Genomic DNA, 19,159 nt, shown 5'->3' with positions numbered 1-19,159 from the left:
TTTCATTTAGTTATCTTTTTTAACTTATTCCCATCTAGTAAAATGCAACTTGTATTATATAATTAATTTCATTAGGTTCACCAAATCACTATCTTTATTTTTAAGATGCTAACTTTTTTAATAGTATAATAAAATAATGTTCTCTGTATTTTAAAATGTTTATATTAGTTTATTAAAAAAATGTTCACATTAGTTGACGAAGTTTTAACTTTTGTTCAATTTAATCCTTGTACTCTCTAAATATTCATTTTGATTCATGTACTTTTAAAAGTGACAAATTTTAGTTCATATTTGAAAATTTTTTATCACAAAATTTATACACGATGCAAAATCCTTTCATACAAATACATTAAAAAGTTGTGTCAAGTACCTATGTTTGTAGAAAAAAATGATTTATGACTAAATTTCAAGAAATTTAGTAAGTGAAGTGTCGTGCTAAAATTGTGATTGAGAGAAAAAAAACGAAAATGAAATGACCAAAATAAACACTTTTTAAAAGTATAGGGATAAAAAATAAACAAAAGTTGAAAATATAAAGACTAAAATAAACTAAAGTTAAATTACGACAATCAAAATAGTATTTAAACCCCAAATAAATTTTTTATTTAAAAATGTTAATAAACAATTTTTTTTAACAAAAATAGAATATAAATCAAGTAAAATGTTTGATATACATTATTTGAATCTCAACCAGTCTATAAACTTTCTAAACATTTATTTTAGTTCACGAACTTTTAAAATGTTTAGTCTGATCATTGTTTTTTTACTACATAATATCTATCTATCTGATATGCTAGTCCCAACATACTTCCAACTTATATTTATGTTATCAAATTAATATGTATATTCGAAATCAAGTTGTCCATTCAATCACAACGACAAAATAACAATAACAATGAAATATAAAAGACCTATCAAATCTAAAAATTACAAGATTTAAACTATTTTTTTAAAAACATATCATGTAAAACGTTTTAATTTATTTCTTATTATTTGTTTAATTATGTTTCTAATTCTCTTATATAGTTTTATTTATTTTTAATTATTTGGTTTATTATTATCAAAAAGAGAGGGAGAAGTTCATCATGTGGTACTATTCAACTCCCCACCGAACCCAAAACCACATTCTCCTTAAATTCTCTATTTAATGATTAAAAAAACAATTTAATTATTTTTTCAACAATTAATTAAGAAAATCCAATTTTCCATATAAATAAAATTAGGCTTCAGCGGCGGATTCTTGTTAGAAGAACGAAACTTCGTGGAAGCTGCCATGGCGGATCTCCCGCTCCAGTCTCCTCCATTTAAGTCGGCGATTCTTCTCCTCTTCCATCTCGAAAATCCTCTTTCTCCTTCAATTTCAGTTCCAATTTCAGTTTCAGTTTCGATTTCTAATCTTCTGTACTTTCCGCCATGAAAATCCCCAAGCGATTTAGCCCTAAACGCCTCTTCCGATCCAAGAAGAATCGCGCCGACGTCTCCCGCCGCTCCGATCCGCCGTCGTTCGGCTCCGCTACCTCCTCTTCTTCCTCCTCTTCCGAGAACTTCTTCAAGCCTCAAACCGCTGCGAGTGCAGGCGGCTACGGAACTCCCACCAGCGTCTTGCCCGATTCCGCCGCCGACTGGTCCGAAAACAACGGCGTTGTGTCCAGGAAGGAGCTGGAGGCTATTCTCCACCGGATCGGAGCGGATCCGCCGTCGGAGGAGGAGGTGGCGATGATGCTCGGTGAGTTCGACGGCGACGGTTTCATACGCCTCGAGGCGCTGATGGACCGGGTCGGGTCGGGGTTCGGCCCGGCCTGCGAGGCGGAGCTCCGGGAGGCGTTTGAGTTCTTCGACGCCGACCACGACGGGAGGATCACGGCGGAGGAGCTCCACGGGGTGTTCAGTTCCATCGGAGACGAGCGGTGCACGTTAGAGGACTGCCGGCGCATGATAGCGGATGTGGATGAGAACGGGGACGGGTTCGTGTGCTTCTCGGAGTTTGTGCGTATGATGGAGCTGCAGGGATGATCGTCCGATTTACAATTAATCTACGGCTCTCTCTCTCTCTCTCTCTCTCTCTCTCTGGATTTTAGGTGATCGGACGGCTGTGATGGCGTGGATTTTTTTTTCCTTTTCATTCGAGTGTATCTAATCCATGTAATAGACACATGATAATTGCTCTGGATCATCGTGGCCGGTCCGATCCGACCGGATCAATCCTTCTAGAGAAGAAAAAAAAAAGAAACGAAAAATTAGCCACTCAACTAACTTTTAATTGATAGTTAGATAGAGTAAATGTCAATAGTATTTTTTTGCTATTTATTTTTCGTAATATTTATTACTTTTTGTGTTTTTATGGTATTCACATTTTAAATTTCAATCGACATGACTGACACGTGACTTATGATTGTCGAAAATATCGACATTTTATCCTTATTTCTTTCTATTGAACATTTCTGTAATGAGTTTCGATTCGTTCATATTAATTGGATGATCTTTCGGCCAAATGAACGTCTTTTTTTTGGCCTTTTCATTATTTGGTAGGGGTGTTTTCCCATTTGGCTTTTACATTTTGTCATGGATGCTCAAATTCAAATGTAGCCCGGTGTGGTTAGGTTCATTTTGCTAAAAAAAAAACTTTGATGTTTCTTGATGGGTTAAAATGTAGTTTTGGTTAAATAGATTTTTTATTGTTTATGTTATGAATTGGTCCGTGAAATATAAGAAATTGTATTTTTGTTCTAGCGAGAATGCTTCCTTTGATTTTCTATTTTTCTATTACTGAAAAAAAGTTCAAAACATGCTTACAATAGAATTTAGAACTAATCAAAGGTTTGTAGAAAGTGCCCAAATCACTCTTCAGTGATTTATAGTGATAGTTAAAATTGCACAAAATTAGGTAATATTAGGAGAAAAAAAACCTCCCTCTCTCTCCCAAACACTAATCTCTAAAAATAAAATAAAAAATATTTGTTTGTACGGGCGTTCATGGATTAAGGTTATTTTCAAAGTATAACAATACCTGTGCTATACAAATTAATAATAAATATACTTCTCTGAACAAAAAATATTTAATTAAATATAGATATTTATAGAAAATCCATAATAAATCAGTCACATAAATTTTTCTAGATTTTTATTTTTTATTTTTTGGAAAAGAAACGAGACATGGGTCAGGAGGGACAAAAGAACTCTCGATTTTAATTTGATACATCTCAAAATTTGTTATTTTTATCTTTTTCTTCATGTTTAAAACCTTTCAAATTTCGTTAAAAAAATAAAAATAAATAATAATATAACCCCTCAAACTCTCTCAAGTTCTAGACCGTTTGTATTCTTTCTCCTTTTATTTTTTTTATTCGGTAGATTATAATAATTTTAACTTAATTCCGCCTCTCCCAATTGTTAGAATAGAAACCAAAGCTTCAAATTTTATTATTTTAAGTTTTTTAGTTCTATTTCTACTTTTGTTTTTAAATGTATTTCATATTGTTTGATACGTTGATATTTGATATATGTTTAGGTTTGCTTACTTGTATCAATATAGAATATTAATGTGTCTACAAAAAAATATGAATATAGATATGAAAAGTTTAAGAAAATTTAGAATATAAAAACTTATTGAATCTAAAAAACGTGCTACAAAAACGGATTGAATCTCAATAAATTTTTTAATGAAGTAAAAGTAATAAAAATGATAAAATAATAGAAGAAATGATAGGTATAGACAAATCAAAAAATAAACAAAAATAGTAGATGATGATATTTTTTAAAATGAAGCATCTGATCAAACAAAGTTCAACCGGAAAAAATAGTCATATTAAGCCTTCCTTTCAAAATTTTGCATAAGGCTACATATGATATCTCGGCCACTGAATATTTTGAAGTATTGTTATACAATAAATAAATAAATAAATAAATAAATATATATATATATATATATATATTTTGTTTAAAATTAAATCAAGACTTGTAAGTCGATTTTATTTACAGGGTGAAAGAGTACTCCAAAAAATTTTAAAAATTATCTTTAAAAGGCATTGTAGAATAAATAATCCATAAAAAATTGTTAAGTGAAATAAAATTAAAATAAATATAACTGTATATAATTTTTATAACGAGTAAAAGAAATCATTTAAAAATTAATAATAAGTTCAGGTAGGTTCGATTAAACTAAAATAATTTTAGGTGAAACATTGAACAACTTAGCTCATAAAATTTTCATTTATTTGAATTTAACCCAATCTAAATCTGAATTGGTTAGATTGATTAGTTTTTCGGATCATCAGGAGTCCGTGTCCCCCTTGAACTTTTAGAGTTGTATTTATTTAGTCTTTTAATTATATTTTAAAAAGTTTGTAATTAATTAGTGAACTTTTAGAATTTGTGTGTTTATTTTACCTTTTATATTGAAAAGGTTATAATATGTCTCTAAACTTTCAAATTTTGTATCTAATCTCTTAATGTTGTTAACTTTATTGACGCTACTAAACACATGAATATACAATACATTATGTAAGCGTTAAATTGATGGAGTAAGAAAAAGAAAAAGACCCATCAAACACAAAATTGAAAGTTAAAGCATCTATTAACAACTTTTAAAATCCTAGATTAATTCAATATATTACATATTTTCAAAATACTTTGTCACTAATCTACTTACATTTATATATTAATTAATTATAATTATAGAAAATAATGATATATCTGCACATTCTATAACAATGAACTATAATCACTAATATACCTTAATCTACTCATATTTAAAAAGTTTTCTAGAATTGTAAATGTCTTTCTTTAGGTTTTACTTTGGTAATATTGTATACAAACCATGGCAGATTTTTAATTACTCTTAAATTTTAAACCAATAACATTATTTTATCAAAGTTAGTGTTGACTGTTTAGACTTCAACCGGCCCAACGAAAAATGGAAGTAGCGCAAGTTAGGAAATATTCCCACATCGAAAAGAAACGATCAAGCCTACAGATATTTATAGGAGTATATGAAGTGGGAAGGCCACGACCTTACTTGAACAGGATCTGTTCTATAGGTTGTACATCTGTTTCCTTGAGTTCTAAGGGAGGCAAGAACTAAAGTCTGGTGGATGATTTACTGCCCCGCGACTAGAGCGTGAGTAATGGCTCTACCGGATCTTGGTCCGGCGGCTGTGGAGGATCGTTCTTGGCATGGCTCGTCCTGCTGGGATGGTCGCAGGGCGGTCTGACAGACTCCTAAAACTTTTTTTCCCTCCTGGGTTTTCTTTCTTTTTGCTTGTGTTGAAACGAATCGAAGAAGATAGGCGTTCGTTTTCTGAATTTGATTTGCTTCGTTTTCGTAATTTTTAGTACAGACACCATTCCCTTCCATTCCCATGTCCTCCGGCGACCTTTTCTGTTCTTCTCCATCCCTTTTAAGCCCTCTTTTTTACTCTCTTCCCATTACTTGACAACAACCATTCACTTCTCACAACCACCAACGCCTTCTCTTCTTCTTCTCCACGCATCCCGAGACCTTCATAGGCTGAAGCAAATCCATGCTTCTATCATTCTCTCATCTGGGTTCGACACTGTCTCCACCGCCTCCAAGCTCGTACGCCTCTATGCCCACTTTGACGATCTTCCCAGTGCCGTCTCTGTTCTCAATGCCTTCCCTGAACCTGAACCCATGTTGTGGAACTCGATCATCAAGTCTCACGTTGAATCGGGTTTGTTTGTTTCTGCCCTTTTGTTATATAAAAAGATGAGGGAATTGGGAGTTGAGCACGATGGCTTTACGTTTCCGATGGTGAACCGAATTATTATGTCGATTCAGCTTGATGTGGTCTATGCGGGAATGGTTCACTGTGTTGGAATTCGGATGGGGTTTGGTGCGGATTTATATTTCTGTAATACAATGATGGAAGTTTATGGGAAATGTGGGTGTTTGGTTTCTGCTCGTAATGTGTTCGATGAAATGCCTCACAGAGACTTGGTTTCTTGGACATCGATGATTTCGGTGTATGTTTGTAGGGGTGATGTTGTTTCTGGTTTGGATCTTTTTGAGGGAATGAGGAGGGAGTTGGAGCCGAATTCGGTGACGATAATGGTGATGGTGCAAGCGTGCTGTGCGACTGGAAATTTGAGTCTGGGAAGGCAGCTTCAGAGTCATGTGTTTAAGAATGGTTTGTTGTTTGATATAGGTCTGCAGAATTCATTGTTGCGAATGTATACTCGTCTAGGCGGGGAAGATGAAGTTGGAGTTTTTTTCTCTGAAGTTGATCGCAAGAATGTTGTTTCTTGGAATCTTTTTATATCCTTTTATTCCTCTCGAGGGGATTTTGTGAAAGTTGTGGATATCTTCAACAAAATCATGGGTGAAGTTCTACTCAGCGTTGAGACACTAACCATACTTGTATCAGCAACCGCTGCACCTGATTCCGAGCATCTGATCCTAGGCAAAAATCTACATTCTCTAGCAATTAAAAGTGGCCTTTATGATGGTATTCTTCAGACTTCCTTTTTGGATATGTACGCCAAGTTTGGGGAGTTGGAAAATTCAACTAGGTTGTTTAAAGAAATCCCTCGTAAAAGCATCATCACCTGGGGAGCTATGATGTCTAGTTTTATTCAGAATGGACATTTTGATGGGGCGGTCGAGATCTTCAACCAAATGCAAGCTGCTGGCTTGAAACCCAGTGTTGGAATTTTAAAACACTTAATTGATGCATACACCCATTTGGGTGTTCTGCAATTGGGGAAAGCAATACATTGTTACCTTATCCGACTCAACGGTTTGGAGATCTATAATACGCAGTTAGGAACATCTATCCTTAACATGTATGTAAGATGTGGAAGCTTGGTTTCTGCTATAAAATGTTTTGATTTAATCTTAATCAAAGATGTTGTGGCATGGACTTCCATGATTGAAGGATATGGTGCTCATGGACTAGGTTTCGACGCCCTCAATCTGTTCCTTCAAATGATGAGAGAAGAAGTGACCCCAAATAATGTCACTTTCTTAAGTCTGTTATCTGCTTGCAGCCACTCTGGCCTTGTAAGCGAGGGCTGTCAAATCTTTTATTCAATGAGGTCAAGATTCAACATCAACCCTGATTTAGAACACTATACTTGTTTTGTTGATCTTTTGAGTAGATCAACAAGGGTAAGGGAGGCCTTTGCAATTATATTAAGAATGACAAATTTTCGTGATGGCAGGATATGGGGCGCTCTTATGGGTGCGTGCCGAGTGTATGAAGACAATAAAATCGCTAACTATGCTGCACACAGGCTTCTTGAATTAGAACCTGATAATGTAGGCTATTATACTTTGTTGAGCAATGCACAGGCTACTGTTGGGCAGTGGCATGACGTTGAAAAATTACGAAGTGTTGTGTACGAGAAAGATCTTGTCAAGAAACCGGGTTGGAGCTTCATTGAGTTAAAAGGAATAGTTCATGGATTTGTTTCAGGAGATAGATCACACGATAAGACCAAGGAGATTTATGATTTATTGGTATCTTAATAGGATAAAATAGGGTAGGATATCTGTTTATCTGAGTAACAATAATCGGTCAAGTAGGCCTTCAATGAAACTTGGAATTCTTTTGGCATCTTTATGCTCCCCAGATGAAACACGAGCATATTGGTTAACCTGCCATACGACAATAGCATGTCATGAAATCATTTGAAATGATTGAAAGACTAGTTGGGAGCGAGCATTTGGACTATGAAAGAAATGAGAAGAATAAAATATTCTTTGAAGTTTGAAGCATGAACAGATTGAAGGGAGAAATCTAATTAGTTTTGATGGTCAGGTAATGCTTTTCATTCTCTCTAAATTGTGGTTTACGGTCATTGTGTTTCATGTATTCTCCAGTAATGTGAATCATCTAGGGCTCGTTTGGTAACATTTCCGTTTTTTGTTTCTCGTTTCCAATTTTCTGGAGAAATCTAAGCATTTTACAAGTGATCATGTTTCTTGTTTCTCTTTTTTTGGGAACATTCCCAAAATTATATATAAATTTTGGAAACAACCAAAACAAGTTTCTCTTTTCTTGTGCCAATTTCCAAATTTGTTCCACACCACAAACAAATATATTGTTTTATCATATTTGAATTCATGAATGTTGGAGCTATGCAAATCATTTTTCTTTATTAAAAATGAAGAAATAGAAACAAGAAATAGGAACGTTACTAAACGAGCCCTATTAACTTGCAAATGCATCATACTAGTTTTTTCATGCAAAAATCATGTATACTGTTCCCTCAAATTGCCCCTGCAACCGATCTCACAAGTTTCTTATTTCGTGGCTGTATCTATAATATGCATATTTTTAGAGAAATGTGTTAAAATTTGTAACTGCAAACCATGTTTAGCAGACAAAGAATCCCTTTAAATAATAGTGTAGGTTTTTTAAAGAACAATCAACCTGATTATGGTTTCACCTCCATGCTTTGGCAGCTAAATTTCGTTTCTGCATGAGCTGTACATGTAAAAGAGCAAAAAAGAACGTTGAACGAATGAGTACAAATTCCATTATAACCACCTACCTATTATATCTATGATATTAATATCCTACAAGTCTCTAGACAACCAAATACTGGAAGGTCATCTAATTGTCTTGACTCCTGAGAGATTAGTCGAGATAGGTATAAGTTGACCCGAATGGAAGACAAGTAACGACGAAAAAAAAAAAAAAATCCTTATTGTTACTGTGTCATTGATGGGTGCTTTTGTTTCTACAGGTGATGGTGCTCAGCCCTTAGTGTGAGGTTCTTGGTCTGAGGCATAGCTTGGAAAGAAACTGGGTTAGGCAGAGCTGAGGTATTCCTAATTTACTTTTCTTGGGGGAGGGGGTAATTATCCATTGGACTTCCTTAAGTTGAAGATCTTGACGATCTGATAGTAGAGCATGTGAGCAGTACAAATCTGAAAAGAATTTGGTATCTATCTCACTAGTTTGCACCAAAATTATTTTGGTGGGGAAGGATTTAAAGTTTTCCCAGACTGTTGGAATATAAAATTGTGCTTCTCAGTTAGGTTACAAAATCCCAATTCAAATGAATGAACGACTTTCCTGAACTAATATACGACATAGAAAGATCCAAAAGGTGGGTTTTAAATATGGTTAGATCATCACCTGACCCAAAAAAACTTAAATCATTATGTTTGCTCTTTAAATTCATTCTTTAATCACTATCCCACTTGATAAAGTTTCCACTGTTTGTCATATGCTTATATCTCATTCTAGCTATATTCCCTGTTCTTGCGCTTGTAGATCATTGCTTGTCTGAAAGTCTGAAATATAGACTATTAGAGTTTGGAAAAAGATATGAATGCATTTCATGAACGGTGGCAAATTCACTCTTTGACCTCTTTTAGGAGGTTCTGTTTCTAAGTTATATTTCTTGTCTTGTCACAAAATAAGGATGTTCTTTTTTGATGCTCTTTCAATTTGCAACTCACATTTTGCAATTCCTAGTAAATATTATAGGTTTGATATAAATCTCATTTTGATCCTTTAATTTTCTGGTTTATTCTATTTTAGGCTATGAACTTTAAGAAAATGACTCTTTTGGTCTTTGCTAGTTAATACTCAATAATCACTTCAACCTACCTTTAAACATACTTATATCGTCATGTCAATGCACACATTTAGAACTAAACCATCCATCTATTAAATAGTCAAGGACCAAAGATTGTTGTTTTTTGAAAGTTCAAAGAACAAAGTAAAATAAACTCGAGACTTTAGAGACTAAAATGACACATTTAGATCTTTGTTTTTGCTCTCTAATTCGAATTTTTGATATAACATTATTTTCTCCTTGTTTCTTTTGGCCTATCTTATTTTTGAGCAACCTTGAATTGCAAAACTTTTTATATAAAATATAGATGTGGAGGTTGTGCATTATTTCCATTTTGGTCCATAGACTTTAAGTATTATTTTATTTTGGTCTCTGAATGTGCTCTAAACTTTTAGATTTGTTTCATCTCCGTTCCTAAATTTTCGAATTATTTATTTTAGTTCTTGGACTTTAAGAAATAATTATTTTAGTTCTTATTTTTATTTTTTTAATCAGATTGATGATATAGTTTCAAGTATGTGTACTAATATGGTATGTGAGCGTGTACTCAAACCATATTGGCCGATGAGAGCTTTGGTAAGCAAATATTAGGTGGTAAAATAATATGGCAACGACCAAAATGATTATTTTTTGTAGGTTTAAGAACTAAAATAGACACCGATGGTTCAAATGGTAACTTTGTAAAAGTTCAAGGACTAAAATAAACATTTTGAAAGTTTGTAAGCTAAAATAAAATAGAAAGATTAGAGACCAAAATAAAATTTAAACTATTTTTTTTACACTGACTCGTTGATATTTCTCCATTTAAATCTTATTTTGGTCATTGAACTTTTCGATTTGGTAACTTGCAAATATTCTATTTTAGCTCATTGACTTTCAAATTTTTTAATCTAGTCCCTCAACTTTGATAGAAAACCATTTTAGTTTTTATTGTTAATTTTCTATTTTTTTTTAATACACAATATGTGGAGGCAGGAGATTGAACTAACAATCTCTTGATTTAAGATATATGTCAATTACTGTTGAGCTATGCTCGTTTTGACATTGTTAAATTTCTATAATCATTTAACCATTCCAAATTTGTTTAGAAATTGAACACCTAATCTACTAAATGTGGCTCCAAACCACTAATTGTAGTTTATATATGTTGGATAAGGTAAATGAAATTAAAATGTACCTATGTCAAATTTCTATGGTTAAAAAACACTTTTGGTCCCTGTATTTTCGTTAAAGTAACAATTTAGTCCCTAAACTTTAATTTGTAATGATTTAGTCATTGTAATTTCAAATTAGTAACAATTTAGTCAATGAACTTTAATATGTAACAATTTAGTCCTTGTAAAGTAGGTAACAATTTAATCCTTATTGTTGCCATGTCATATAAAATAGAATATTCATCATCGAAGAGGGATACAATAATTTTTATTAAAATTACAATTAAAAGGCCAGGAGTCTAATTGACACTTTCTTTAAGTTCACAATAGAATTATTAGAATCAGTATCTGACCACATTCAATAGAAATTATTGAATTAATAGCCCTGAGTTCTATTTGAAGAGGCTCATATACGAAATGAATCGAAATAATACCAAGAGTGAATGAGTCCTAAATAAAAATCGAAATAATACCAAGAGTGAATGAGTCCTAAATAAATCTCATTTACTGGTATTTGAGCAATTCTTCTAAATTTGTAGTTTAACCAAATTTTTTTTTTGGAGACATTGCCTCAATCCAATGAAGCTTGGTTTCCTTCGCTTTATACATACACAACGTCTACTAATATAGAAAATATAAATAAAAAAAAAATTATTGATCACTATGACATTAATTATAAAACCTTCATTAATTATTGACTAAAAATTTAACTAAGATGAACCTAAAAAGATAGGAATGCATAAATACGTAAAGGTTTAGTGTCACACTCAGCCAATCTTGCACATATTATAATGCACTTTGTTTGATTAGAAGTGTATATATATATATATTTGCTAAAGGAAAAACAAAATTCTTAAGGCAACATTGTTTGTTCGGGACTTCACCACCCTTTCTTTGAACTTTGTCAACGATCTAACTTAAAGATATGAGCTGAGTGCCATTTGATAGAATTTTCATAATTTTTTTAGATTTCAATGAGGGGAGATTGAGTACTAGACTTTGAAGCACGGAAAGGCAACCCACTTCATATGAAGGAAGTATCCAACTCGTAATCCAAAGATAGAGACGAGTCTGCTCCAGATGCACCTGAAGTACTAAATAGAATACGTATTTAGTTTAGTCCAATGCTACTCAGATGCCGAAAGTGTGGACTTTTGAGAGCCCCGTTGTTGTGGAATAAGAAGCCTTCGTATTTTAATGTATGTATTTAATTTATTAGAAGTTATTAGAGCATATCCACTTTTGGAGAAATATAGATGAAAGTAATAACAAGAATATTTCTAGTGGAACATCTCTTTCACAAGCATCACCTCAAGGAAATATCGTATTTGTTTGGTTTTTTGACATAGATTTAAATGGAAGTCACCTGTGCAACAAACTTCATAAACTATGCGTGTTTCTTTCTTTCATCCAAAAAAAAATTATAATTTTGTTGTTTTCAAATTCATTAGATCAACGAATTTAGTGAATAACTGTTTATTACATTTCTTTTAAATTGCTTTTGCAAACTGTTTTTGAATTCAAAATATTAAAAATTTTGAAAACAATATTTTATGTTTTCAAAATTTTGAATTTGAAACTTTGAAAGGCAGAATTACATTTAAAAAATAAAACTTTAATAAATATAATATTTCACGTTATAAATTCATTTCTAAAATTAAAATAGGTAAAATATAACATATTATAAATTATATAATATTGTAAAATAATAATTCTTCAAATTAATTATAACAGTATGCCAATAAATTCATTAATACTATGTGTTACAAGGAAATAAAACGGTTCAGACAAGAAGTTGGAAAACGAGTCAAGGAGAAGGGCACAAATCGGTAAACGCCAGGAGGTCACCAATCGGGGCCGCCCCATTCAAGGCTGACCAGGCCCTGCTCCGCATCGAGGTGTTCTCGGCCTTAGCAAATTTTGATATACACACATTAAATGTGAGTTTGATTTCTTGATGGACAACCAATAAATCAATTATTCCATAATTTGAGAGTTAAACTTTCGGGATATAGTTGTTATTTATTTATTTTAATGCAAATAAGTGAGGATGGAGAGATCGAATCCATGACTTCTGGATCAGAAACATGTGCTAATTGCTAATCTCATGTTGACAGTAACCATTCTTATTTATTTATTTTTTTAATAAATAGTTGTTATTTAGTTGAATAAGAGATGCAAAGTAAAATATTTAATATTCAAAAAGTACAATGTCTCATATTATAATAATATTTTTAAATGTCATCTCACCAATTATGTTACTCCATTTGACGACATTATAATGTCGTCAAATAACGTTAGAAATTTTTTGAAATGTTAGAAAAAGTTAAAACTTTTAAATATTTAGATAGAATTTTGAAAAATAGTGTGTACGTCAAGGTCAAATAAAAATTTTGGCCTAAAATGGAAAAAAAAAAGAAAGTATTAAGTAAATTTATAGATTACACAAAAAAAAAAAAAAAACTATAGAATAAAGGATAAAAAAATGATTAAAAAAAGTATAAAGAAATCTCAAAAATGAGATCTTTTTCTATAGAAACCTTTTTAATGATTATTGAATTTTGCTCATGGTCATATTTTAATAATTATTGACATGTATGATTAATAAAATATTCAAACCGCTAAATATACCAAAAATTTCCTAATTTTCTATTTGGTTGGTAATTTTTTTTTTTAAATTCTGAGCAAGGCTCATGTTTGATGGTTAAAAATTGTCAACTAAACAAACTTTTATGCATCATTTTTTTAGGTTGTCTCATTAAATTATTATTTTTATTAATATATTTGAAAATGTGATCATACTACTTAAATAAATTCAAATTTTGAGGATGAACAAATTAGAAATGATGTGTAAAAATTATATGAATGATATAACATCCATGTCTTAAAATACGTTAATAAAACAACAATTTAATGATTAATCCACCTTTTCTTAACAAATTTTAACAAGTATTTTTTTTAAATACTTATAAAATTTAATATAGTAAGATTAAGGATCAAATTGAGATTTACTCCAAAGATTAGGGGCTATTATGTAAATTTCATCCCTCTCAAATAATTAACATTTTATATATAAATTAAAACAATTTGATTATTTATGGTCTAAGTTAACGTCTTACAACATTCTTAAAAGTTGCAGCTTTGAATTCACCTCCCATCTTCAAATTTTTAATACTATAAAAATTTGATTATTTATGTATAAATTCTCATATAAAAAAATTTGTAATTTATATAACAACAAAATCGATATATTCTACCATATTTATTTTTTTTTATAAAATCTAGTATTTTATTGTATAGGATTCACTAACAATTGAAGGTTGTTTATTAAGAAAAAAAAAAGATATTTACATATAACACTAAAAATTTTCTAGATATATGATTTATCCAAAGGAAATTAGTTTATGTTCTGAACAAACCCAGACCAAGTAAATGAGGGTGCGTTCGTAATTTAAAAATAGAAATATGAAAATGAGTGATTAAATGAAAACAAAGTTGTTTTTAACAATATTCATGGGTTCTGTTTCAAAATAAATTAACAATGAGAGAAGTAACCCATATCTATTATAAATCTTGGGTCTCTTATCTTTATCTTTAACATGTGCCTCGAGATCGTGGCTCTCTTGACTCATCCGTCTCGGTCGGATCCCATTTTTTGACCGAATGTTTGAGTTTTTTGAACTCTTGATACAATATCAATATTGATGGGTTCTATCTAAAACCAATTGGTAAGAGAAGAGTAGTCATGTCTAATATAAATCTTTATCAGTTAGTTAAATCTAAAACAATATTAATTGATTTACTGATGTATATATTATAAATTTTGAAGAATTATTATTTTACAATATTATATATCTTATAATATATCATATTTTACATTTTTTAGTTAAAAACCAAAGAAATGAGTTTATAACATGATATAATATATATTATAAAAGTTTTTATCTTTCTTAATATAATTCCGCATTTTAAAGTTTCGAATTCAGAATTTGAAAACACTAGAAATATAAAATGCCAACATTTATATAATCCGAAAATATTTTTCGAAAACAAATCTGAAACAGAATCTGAATAGGATGCCAAATAGTCCTTAAATATTTTGTAGATCTAAACATGTAAACACCCATTGGTTCAAACAAGGATATATAACCCTAACTTGCTAGCTAGGGTTTTAAATTACACCATATAGCTTCATTAAAGAGAGAACACAGCTCAAGGACTCCACACACACACACACAAAAGTGAAATAATTATGAGTCTTAATTAAGGGTATTTAAGGAAATGAAAAAGATAAGAAAAACTCAAGCTTAAAAAATAAAAATCATACAACCTTTTCAATTTGTTGTAGCTTGAAGAGATTTTGGAGGTGTTTTGAACCTAATCAAAGATTGTTTTCAAATTTTTTTTTTATGTTATTTTGTTGCATTGTGAGAAATTTGTTTTTGAAACTCTTGAAAAAAAAAATATACGAACACTTGGAAAAATGGATGTTTCAATGTAGGATCAGTACCATATTGTAAATTCAAATTAAGAAGGTAAATTTTAAGTAAAATAACACTCACATGTATTAAATCTCTTCTTGGTGCAACCTCCACATGGATCATTGTCCTCTTTGAAATTTTAACTTAGAGAATGATCATTGGAAATGCCTACAAAATTGAGAGCAAAGAAAGAAAGCCCCTAGTGGAATATATAAAGGTCAAAAATAAAGTTATAGTCTATCATGTTTCAGGAATTTTTTCAATTTAGTACCTATTATTTTAAAACTGTTAATTTAAATCATACTCTTACTATTAATAAATGTTAAAATTGATGGATGATAAGCTTACGTGAAATTTAAAGGAGGAAGTTCCTCTCTCAGGTAGACTAATTTTCCTCTGCTAAACTTCGACTGCCAACTCACTGAGTTTTACCATCAGCCAAATTTTAACATTCACCAATCCAGTAATGGTATAATGGCAAGTGTTGAAATGTAAGTGACCAAATTAAAACTTTTGAAACTAACTTCAAAAGAAAACACCTAAAAATATTAGGGACTAAAACATATATTCAACCTTGATCTGCATATAAAATATATCGATGATATATAATTTTGGGTAAATAGAAAGAAGAGATATATAGAATAAAATTGAGAGAGAGGGAGTTTAGAAGTCATGAGAATGGTGGTACATTGTTGGGTCAGTTCCTCCATGGGAGGCATGTCTATGATCTCCCCCTTCTGCCCCGATTTGAGCTGAACCAGAATTTGCTCCAAGATTAAGATAAACCAGTCTTGTGTCAAGGTTCAGATTTCCAACATTGCTGCCATTGCTGCTGCTGCTGTGATCTTCACTCATTGGTGGATAAATTGGAGTGGAAGATGAAGCATTTGCGTTGCTATTGTTATTGTTGTTGTTGCCTTGTTCTCTTGATATAACAAGTGCAGCTGACTGAACCAGCTCCAAACAAAGCCTCAGCTTGTTTGGTTCAATGTGGGTCATCCCTGGGACAGCTCCTTTGAAGAGGAAATCTGAAGTTAGGGTTCTGAGTATGTCGAGCGGCGTCACGCCGTCGACGGTTCGGATTGTGGGGTCGGCGTGGTGGTCGAGGAGCACGGCCACCATGTCGGCGGAGACCATCTCCGACGCAATGTGGAGAGGGGTTTTCCCGGCTGGTCCGGCAGGGTAGTTGACATCGGCGGCTCCAAGCTCGAGCAGGGCCTTGACGACTTCTCGACTGCAGTTCTCGACCGCGTAGTGCAATGCCAATGCCTCGTCGAGGTTCAGGCCTTCGCCCATGACCATGAGCTTGACGAGCTCGACGTCGGAGGAGTCCAATGCCCTTCTCATACGGCGGATCTTCTGCTCCTCCAGGTCGGCCGCGGCACTGAGCTGGAGGTGGTGGTGATGGTGGTGGTGATGGGGCATCAGCGATCGGCGAGCGAGGGAGGATTTGAGCCGAAGCTCCTCGATTTTCGCAACTACGTCGAGGGGGATGTGCTTTGCTAGAACTTCTGTTGGGAGGCCAGACTTTGCCACCAAATGGGAACAAGTAGTCCATAGCTGGTGCATGTCTTGCTTTCTTGAAGCAATTAGAACTTTCATTACATCTTCAATTGAAGCTTTCTCTACCATGCTTACAAGTTGCTTCTGAGTGTCCCACAATACACAAAAAATGAGTTAAAGAGAAAAAAATTAGTAATATATGATGGTATAAAGAAGGAAATCTTTAGCTTGAACCTTTACTCCATTCATTTCCTATCTATTAAAATCGTTCAATTATCACTACATTCAAAAGTAAAACCGTTCAATTATCACTACATTCAGAAGTTTGTATAAAGTCCCTTTAATAATCTACGTACTCAAATAACGAAGAATTGGTGATATAACTATATTTTTTCCGACATGAACGAGGAGAAGGAGATTCAAATATATAGATAGAAACTTTAAACCAAATGAATCTTGTCAACCATTGAATTATCATATCTCAATGAAAACATTTTGTTTGGAAAATTCTGCTTCTCAATAGAGAATGGAAAAATAAGGAATTTGAATTTTAAGATGGCCCCAACATTCATATATACAAAAACTAAGCTATTGAATGTGTAGAAAAACTTAGAGAACAAAAAGAAAGGAATAAAATTTATGTAATATATGTTTATTGTTTGCATATTTATTTTCTCAATTGCCTTTTATGTGTTGAAGAAGAGAACATCATAATCTAATGATTGATTAAAAAATGCTTGTTTAATTCATCAAGAACTAGTTAATTAATATCATATAGTGATTTTTGGGCAAATGAATCAAACTTTTATTCAAACTTCAACTGCTATTACATCAATAATTACTTCTTCCCTTTCTCAGTCAAAAGTCCAATGGATCAAAAGATGAGTCAATTAGAATATATATATATATATATATATGATATATGATATATCTCATGATTGGGAAGAAAAAAGAAATAAAATGGAAAAGGGGTAATATATGAAGAACAAAAATAAAGATTACCTAATATATGTAAGAAATGTTAATTGAAGGAAAAATAGAAAATGGAATCATTAAGAAAAATCTCTTCTTCCACTCTCTTTTGCTAAAATCAGCTTCCAAACTTAATCAGTCCAAATCCCAAGAACTCACCACACCCACCAAATGACCAGAGAGAGGAGAGAGAGGGAGATCCAAGAGAAACTAACATTCCTCATGATTTTAGAGAGAGAGAAAAAAACCCATTTGAGAAGCAGAGAAAGACTACCGTAACCGATAATCAAATCCATCAACTTAAAGTTTTCGAACCAAACCTGAGTGAGCAATGCGAGCTGCTCGACACCAAAGGATCTAGCGGCAGCGAGAGTATCAAGGGCGAGATCGACGGCGGAGGAGCAATGCGTGTGCCAGCAACCCCTCTCCCCGCAATTGGGGCGCGGCTCGTGCTTCTGCGGCAAAATCGAAACTTGGCCACTGTACAGGAACTGAAGCAGCAAAAGAAACACCTCATACCCCACGCTGTTCACAGGGATCACTCCCTGCGGCGCCCCACCTCCACCGCCGCGAGAATTCGATCCCGTGGAGGTAGGAGAGCGGGAATCAACGACAGCACCGCAGCCCCCCGCCCCGGCCTCGGAACCGCAGAAGAACTTCCGAAAGAAGAGGCTGCGGGCGGCGAGGATGCAGCGGTGCGCGTGGACGAGCCGCCCCTCGACGCTGAAGGTGACGTCACTGAAGGCCTGCCCATTGATGAGAAGATTAAGGTAATCCAGGGAGAGAGATCTTAGGGACTCCTCAAAGGTCATCTCCAAAACCAAAAACTAGAGAGAAAGGAAGGGAAAAAAAAAGGGTATTTTTTGTTTGTGTAGTTGTAAGCTAGGGTTGAAGGGAATTTTGGGTTTTGGCTTAAATTTTCTCTCTATGAGAGAGGAAAAGTTGGTGAGTTTAAATGATTGATTTCAATATTTGTGCTGTTTGAAAGCAATCCCAGTTGTTGTTACTCTTCAAGGAAGGAGAAATGACTGTGGAAGAGGAGAGAGAGAGAGAGAGAGAGGAGAGAGAAGATATTATGGTTATGAATATGGGTGGCTATTCTGAGAGGCCGAGGTACTTAAAACAAAAACAGGTGTAGCATAAATTAATGTGGGGATGGGAGCATTGAGGAGTGCAAAAAAAGTACATTTTTTTGTTTAGTTATCACTTTCTAATACCATCTTAATTAATAAATTATCACTTTCTTTGCTGCAAATTCAAACAATCGAGTCAAAACAAGCATAGCTCAGTATTAATTCGTATGTACTTCCAACTAAGAGATTGTGAGTTCGACCCCTCCATCGCTACATATTGTACTAAAAAGAATCAAACAATCGATCTCTATCCAATCTAAACATAACTCAACTGATTAAGATATATATATCTTCGATTAAAGAGTGTAGACTCAAGTTTCGAGGATTCTCTGCTTCAGAAAAAAAAAAATCAAATTCTCTCTCTGTT

The 19,159-nt window shown here is 33.0% G+C and overlaps 3 protein-coding genes and 1 non-coding gene across 5 annotated transcripts; 3 read left to right on the top strand and 1 right to left on the bottom strand.

Moving 5' to 3' along the window:
- Positions 1-1,234: 1,234 nt before the first annotated feature.
- On the top strand, positions 1,235-2,337 carry LOC111021283 (Calcium-binding EF-hand family protein). The gene has a single exon (XM_022298178.2). The coding sequence runs from the start codon at positions 1,414-1,416 to the stop codon at positions 2,011-2,013; it is 600 nt and encodes a 199-aa protein (XP_022153870.1). The 5' UTR covers positions 1,235-1,413; the 3' UTR covers positions 2,014-2,337.
- A 2,657-nt stretch (positions 2,338-4,994) lies between these two features.
- On the top strand, positions 4,995-12,012 carry LOC111021322 (pentatricopeptide repeat-containing protein At4g35130, chloroplastic). Of its 2 annotated transcripts, none has more exons than XM_088125517.1 (3): positions 4,995-7,778; positions 8,710-8,788; positions 11,672-12,012. In XM_088125517.1, the coding sequence occupies exon 1, from the start codon at positions 5,651-5,653 to the stop codon at positions 7,484-7,486; it is 1,836 nt and encodes a 611-aa protein (XP_087981643.1). In that variant the 5' UTR covers positions 4,995-5,650; the 3' UTR covers positions 7,487-7,778; positions 8,710-8,788; positions 11,672-12,012. The 2 variants fall into 2 exon arrangements, with proteins under 2 accessions (XP_087981643.1, XP_087981645.1); XM_088125519.1 differs by lacking the exon at positions 11,672-12,012 and having other exon boundaries at positions 4,995-7,053; positions 7,180-7,778; positions 8,710-9,194.
- Positions 5,005-5,216, top strand: LOC148213273 (small nucleolar RNA U3). Its single transcript, XR_015793154.1, has one exon. It is a non-coding gene; the product is annotated as a small nucleolar RNA U3 (small nucleolar RNA).
- A 3,696-nt stretch (positions 12,013-15,708) lies between the features above and the next one.
- Positions 15,709-18,755, bottom strand: LOC111021297 (BTB/POZ domain and ankyrin repeat-containing protein NBCL). Its single transcript, XM_022298193.2, has 2 exons — positions 17,980-18,755; positions 15,709-16,831 (listed from the first exon to the last, which is right to left on the bottom strand). Exons 1-2 carry the CDS (start codon positions 18,469-18,471, stop codon positions 15,848-15,850), a joined length of 1,476 nt encoding a protein of 491 aa, XP_022153885.1. The 5' UTR covers positions 18,472-18,755; the 3' UTR covers positions 15,709-15,847.
- Between the last annotated feature and the right edge of the window lie 404 nt (positions 18,756-19,159).

The sequence above is a fragment of the Momordica charantia genome, assembly GCF_013281855.1.
Source record: "Momordica charantia cultivar OHB3-1 chromosome 1 unlocalized genomic scaffold, Mcharantia_2.0 BLBB01000001.1, whole genome shotgun sequence".
Taxonomy (NCBI): Eukaryota; Viridiplantae; Streptophyta; class Magnoliopsida; order Cucurbitales; family Cucurbitaceae; genus Momordica; species Momordica charantia.
The sequence above is the reverse complement of the archived record's forward strand: the minus strand, read 5'-3'. Positions and strand labels throughout refer to the sequence as shown.

Bases quoted from the DNA above. Each gene is read 5' to 3' on its own strand.
- LOC111021283 (XM_022298178.2), top strand. From the start codon at position 1,414: ATGAAAATCCCCAAGCGATTTAGCCCTAAACGCCTCTTCCGATCCAAG.
- LOC111021297 (XM_022298193.2), bottom strand. From the start codon at position 18,471: ATGACCTTTGAGGAGTCCCTAAGATCTCTCTCCCTGGATTACCTTAAT. The intron at 16,832-17,979 runs GTTTGGTTCGAA...TGGGACACTCAG, and splicing joins AGCTCGCATTGCTCACTCAG to AAGCAACTTGTAAGCATGGT.
- LOC111021322 (XM_088125517.1), top strand. From the start codon at position 5,651: ATGTTGTGGAACTCGATCATCAAGTCTCACGTTGAATCGGGTTTGTTT.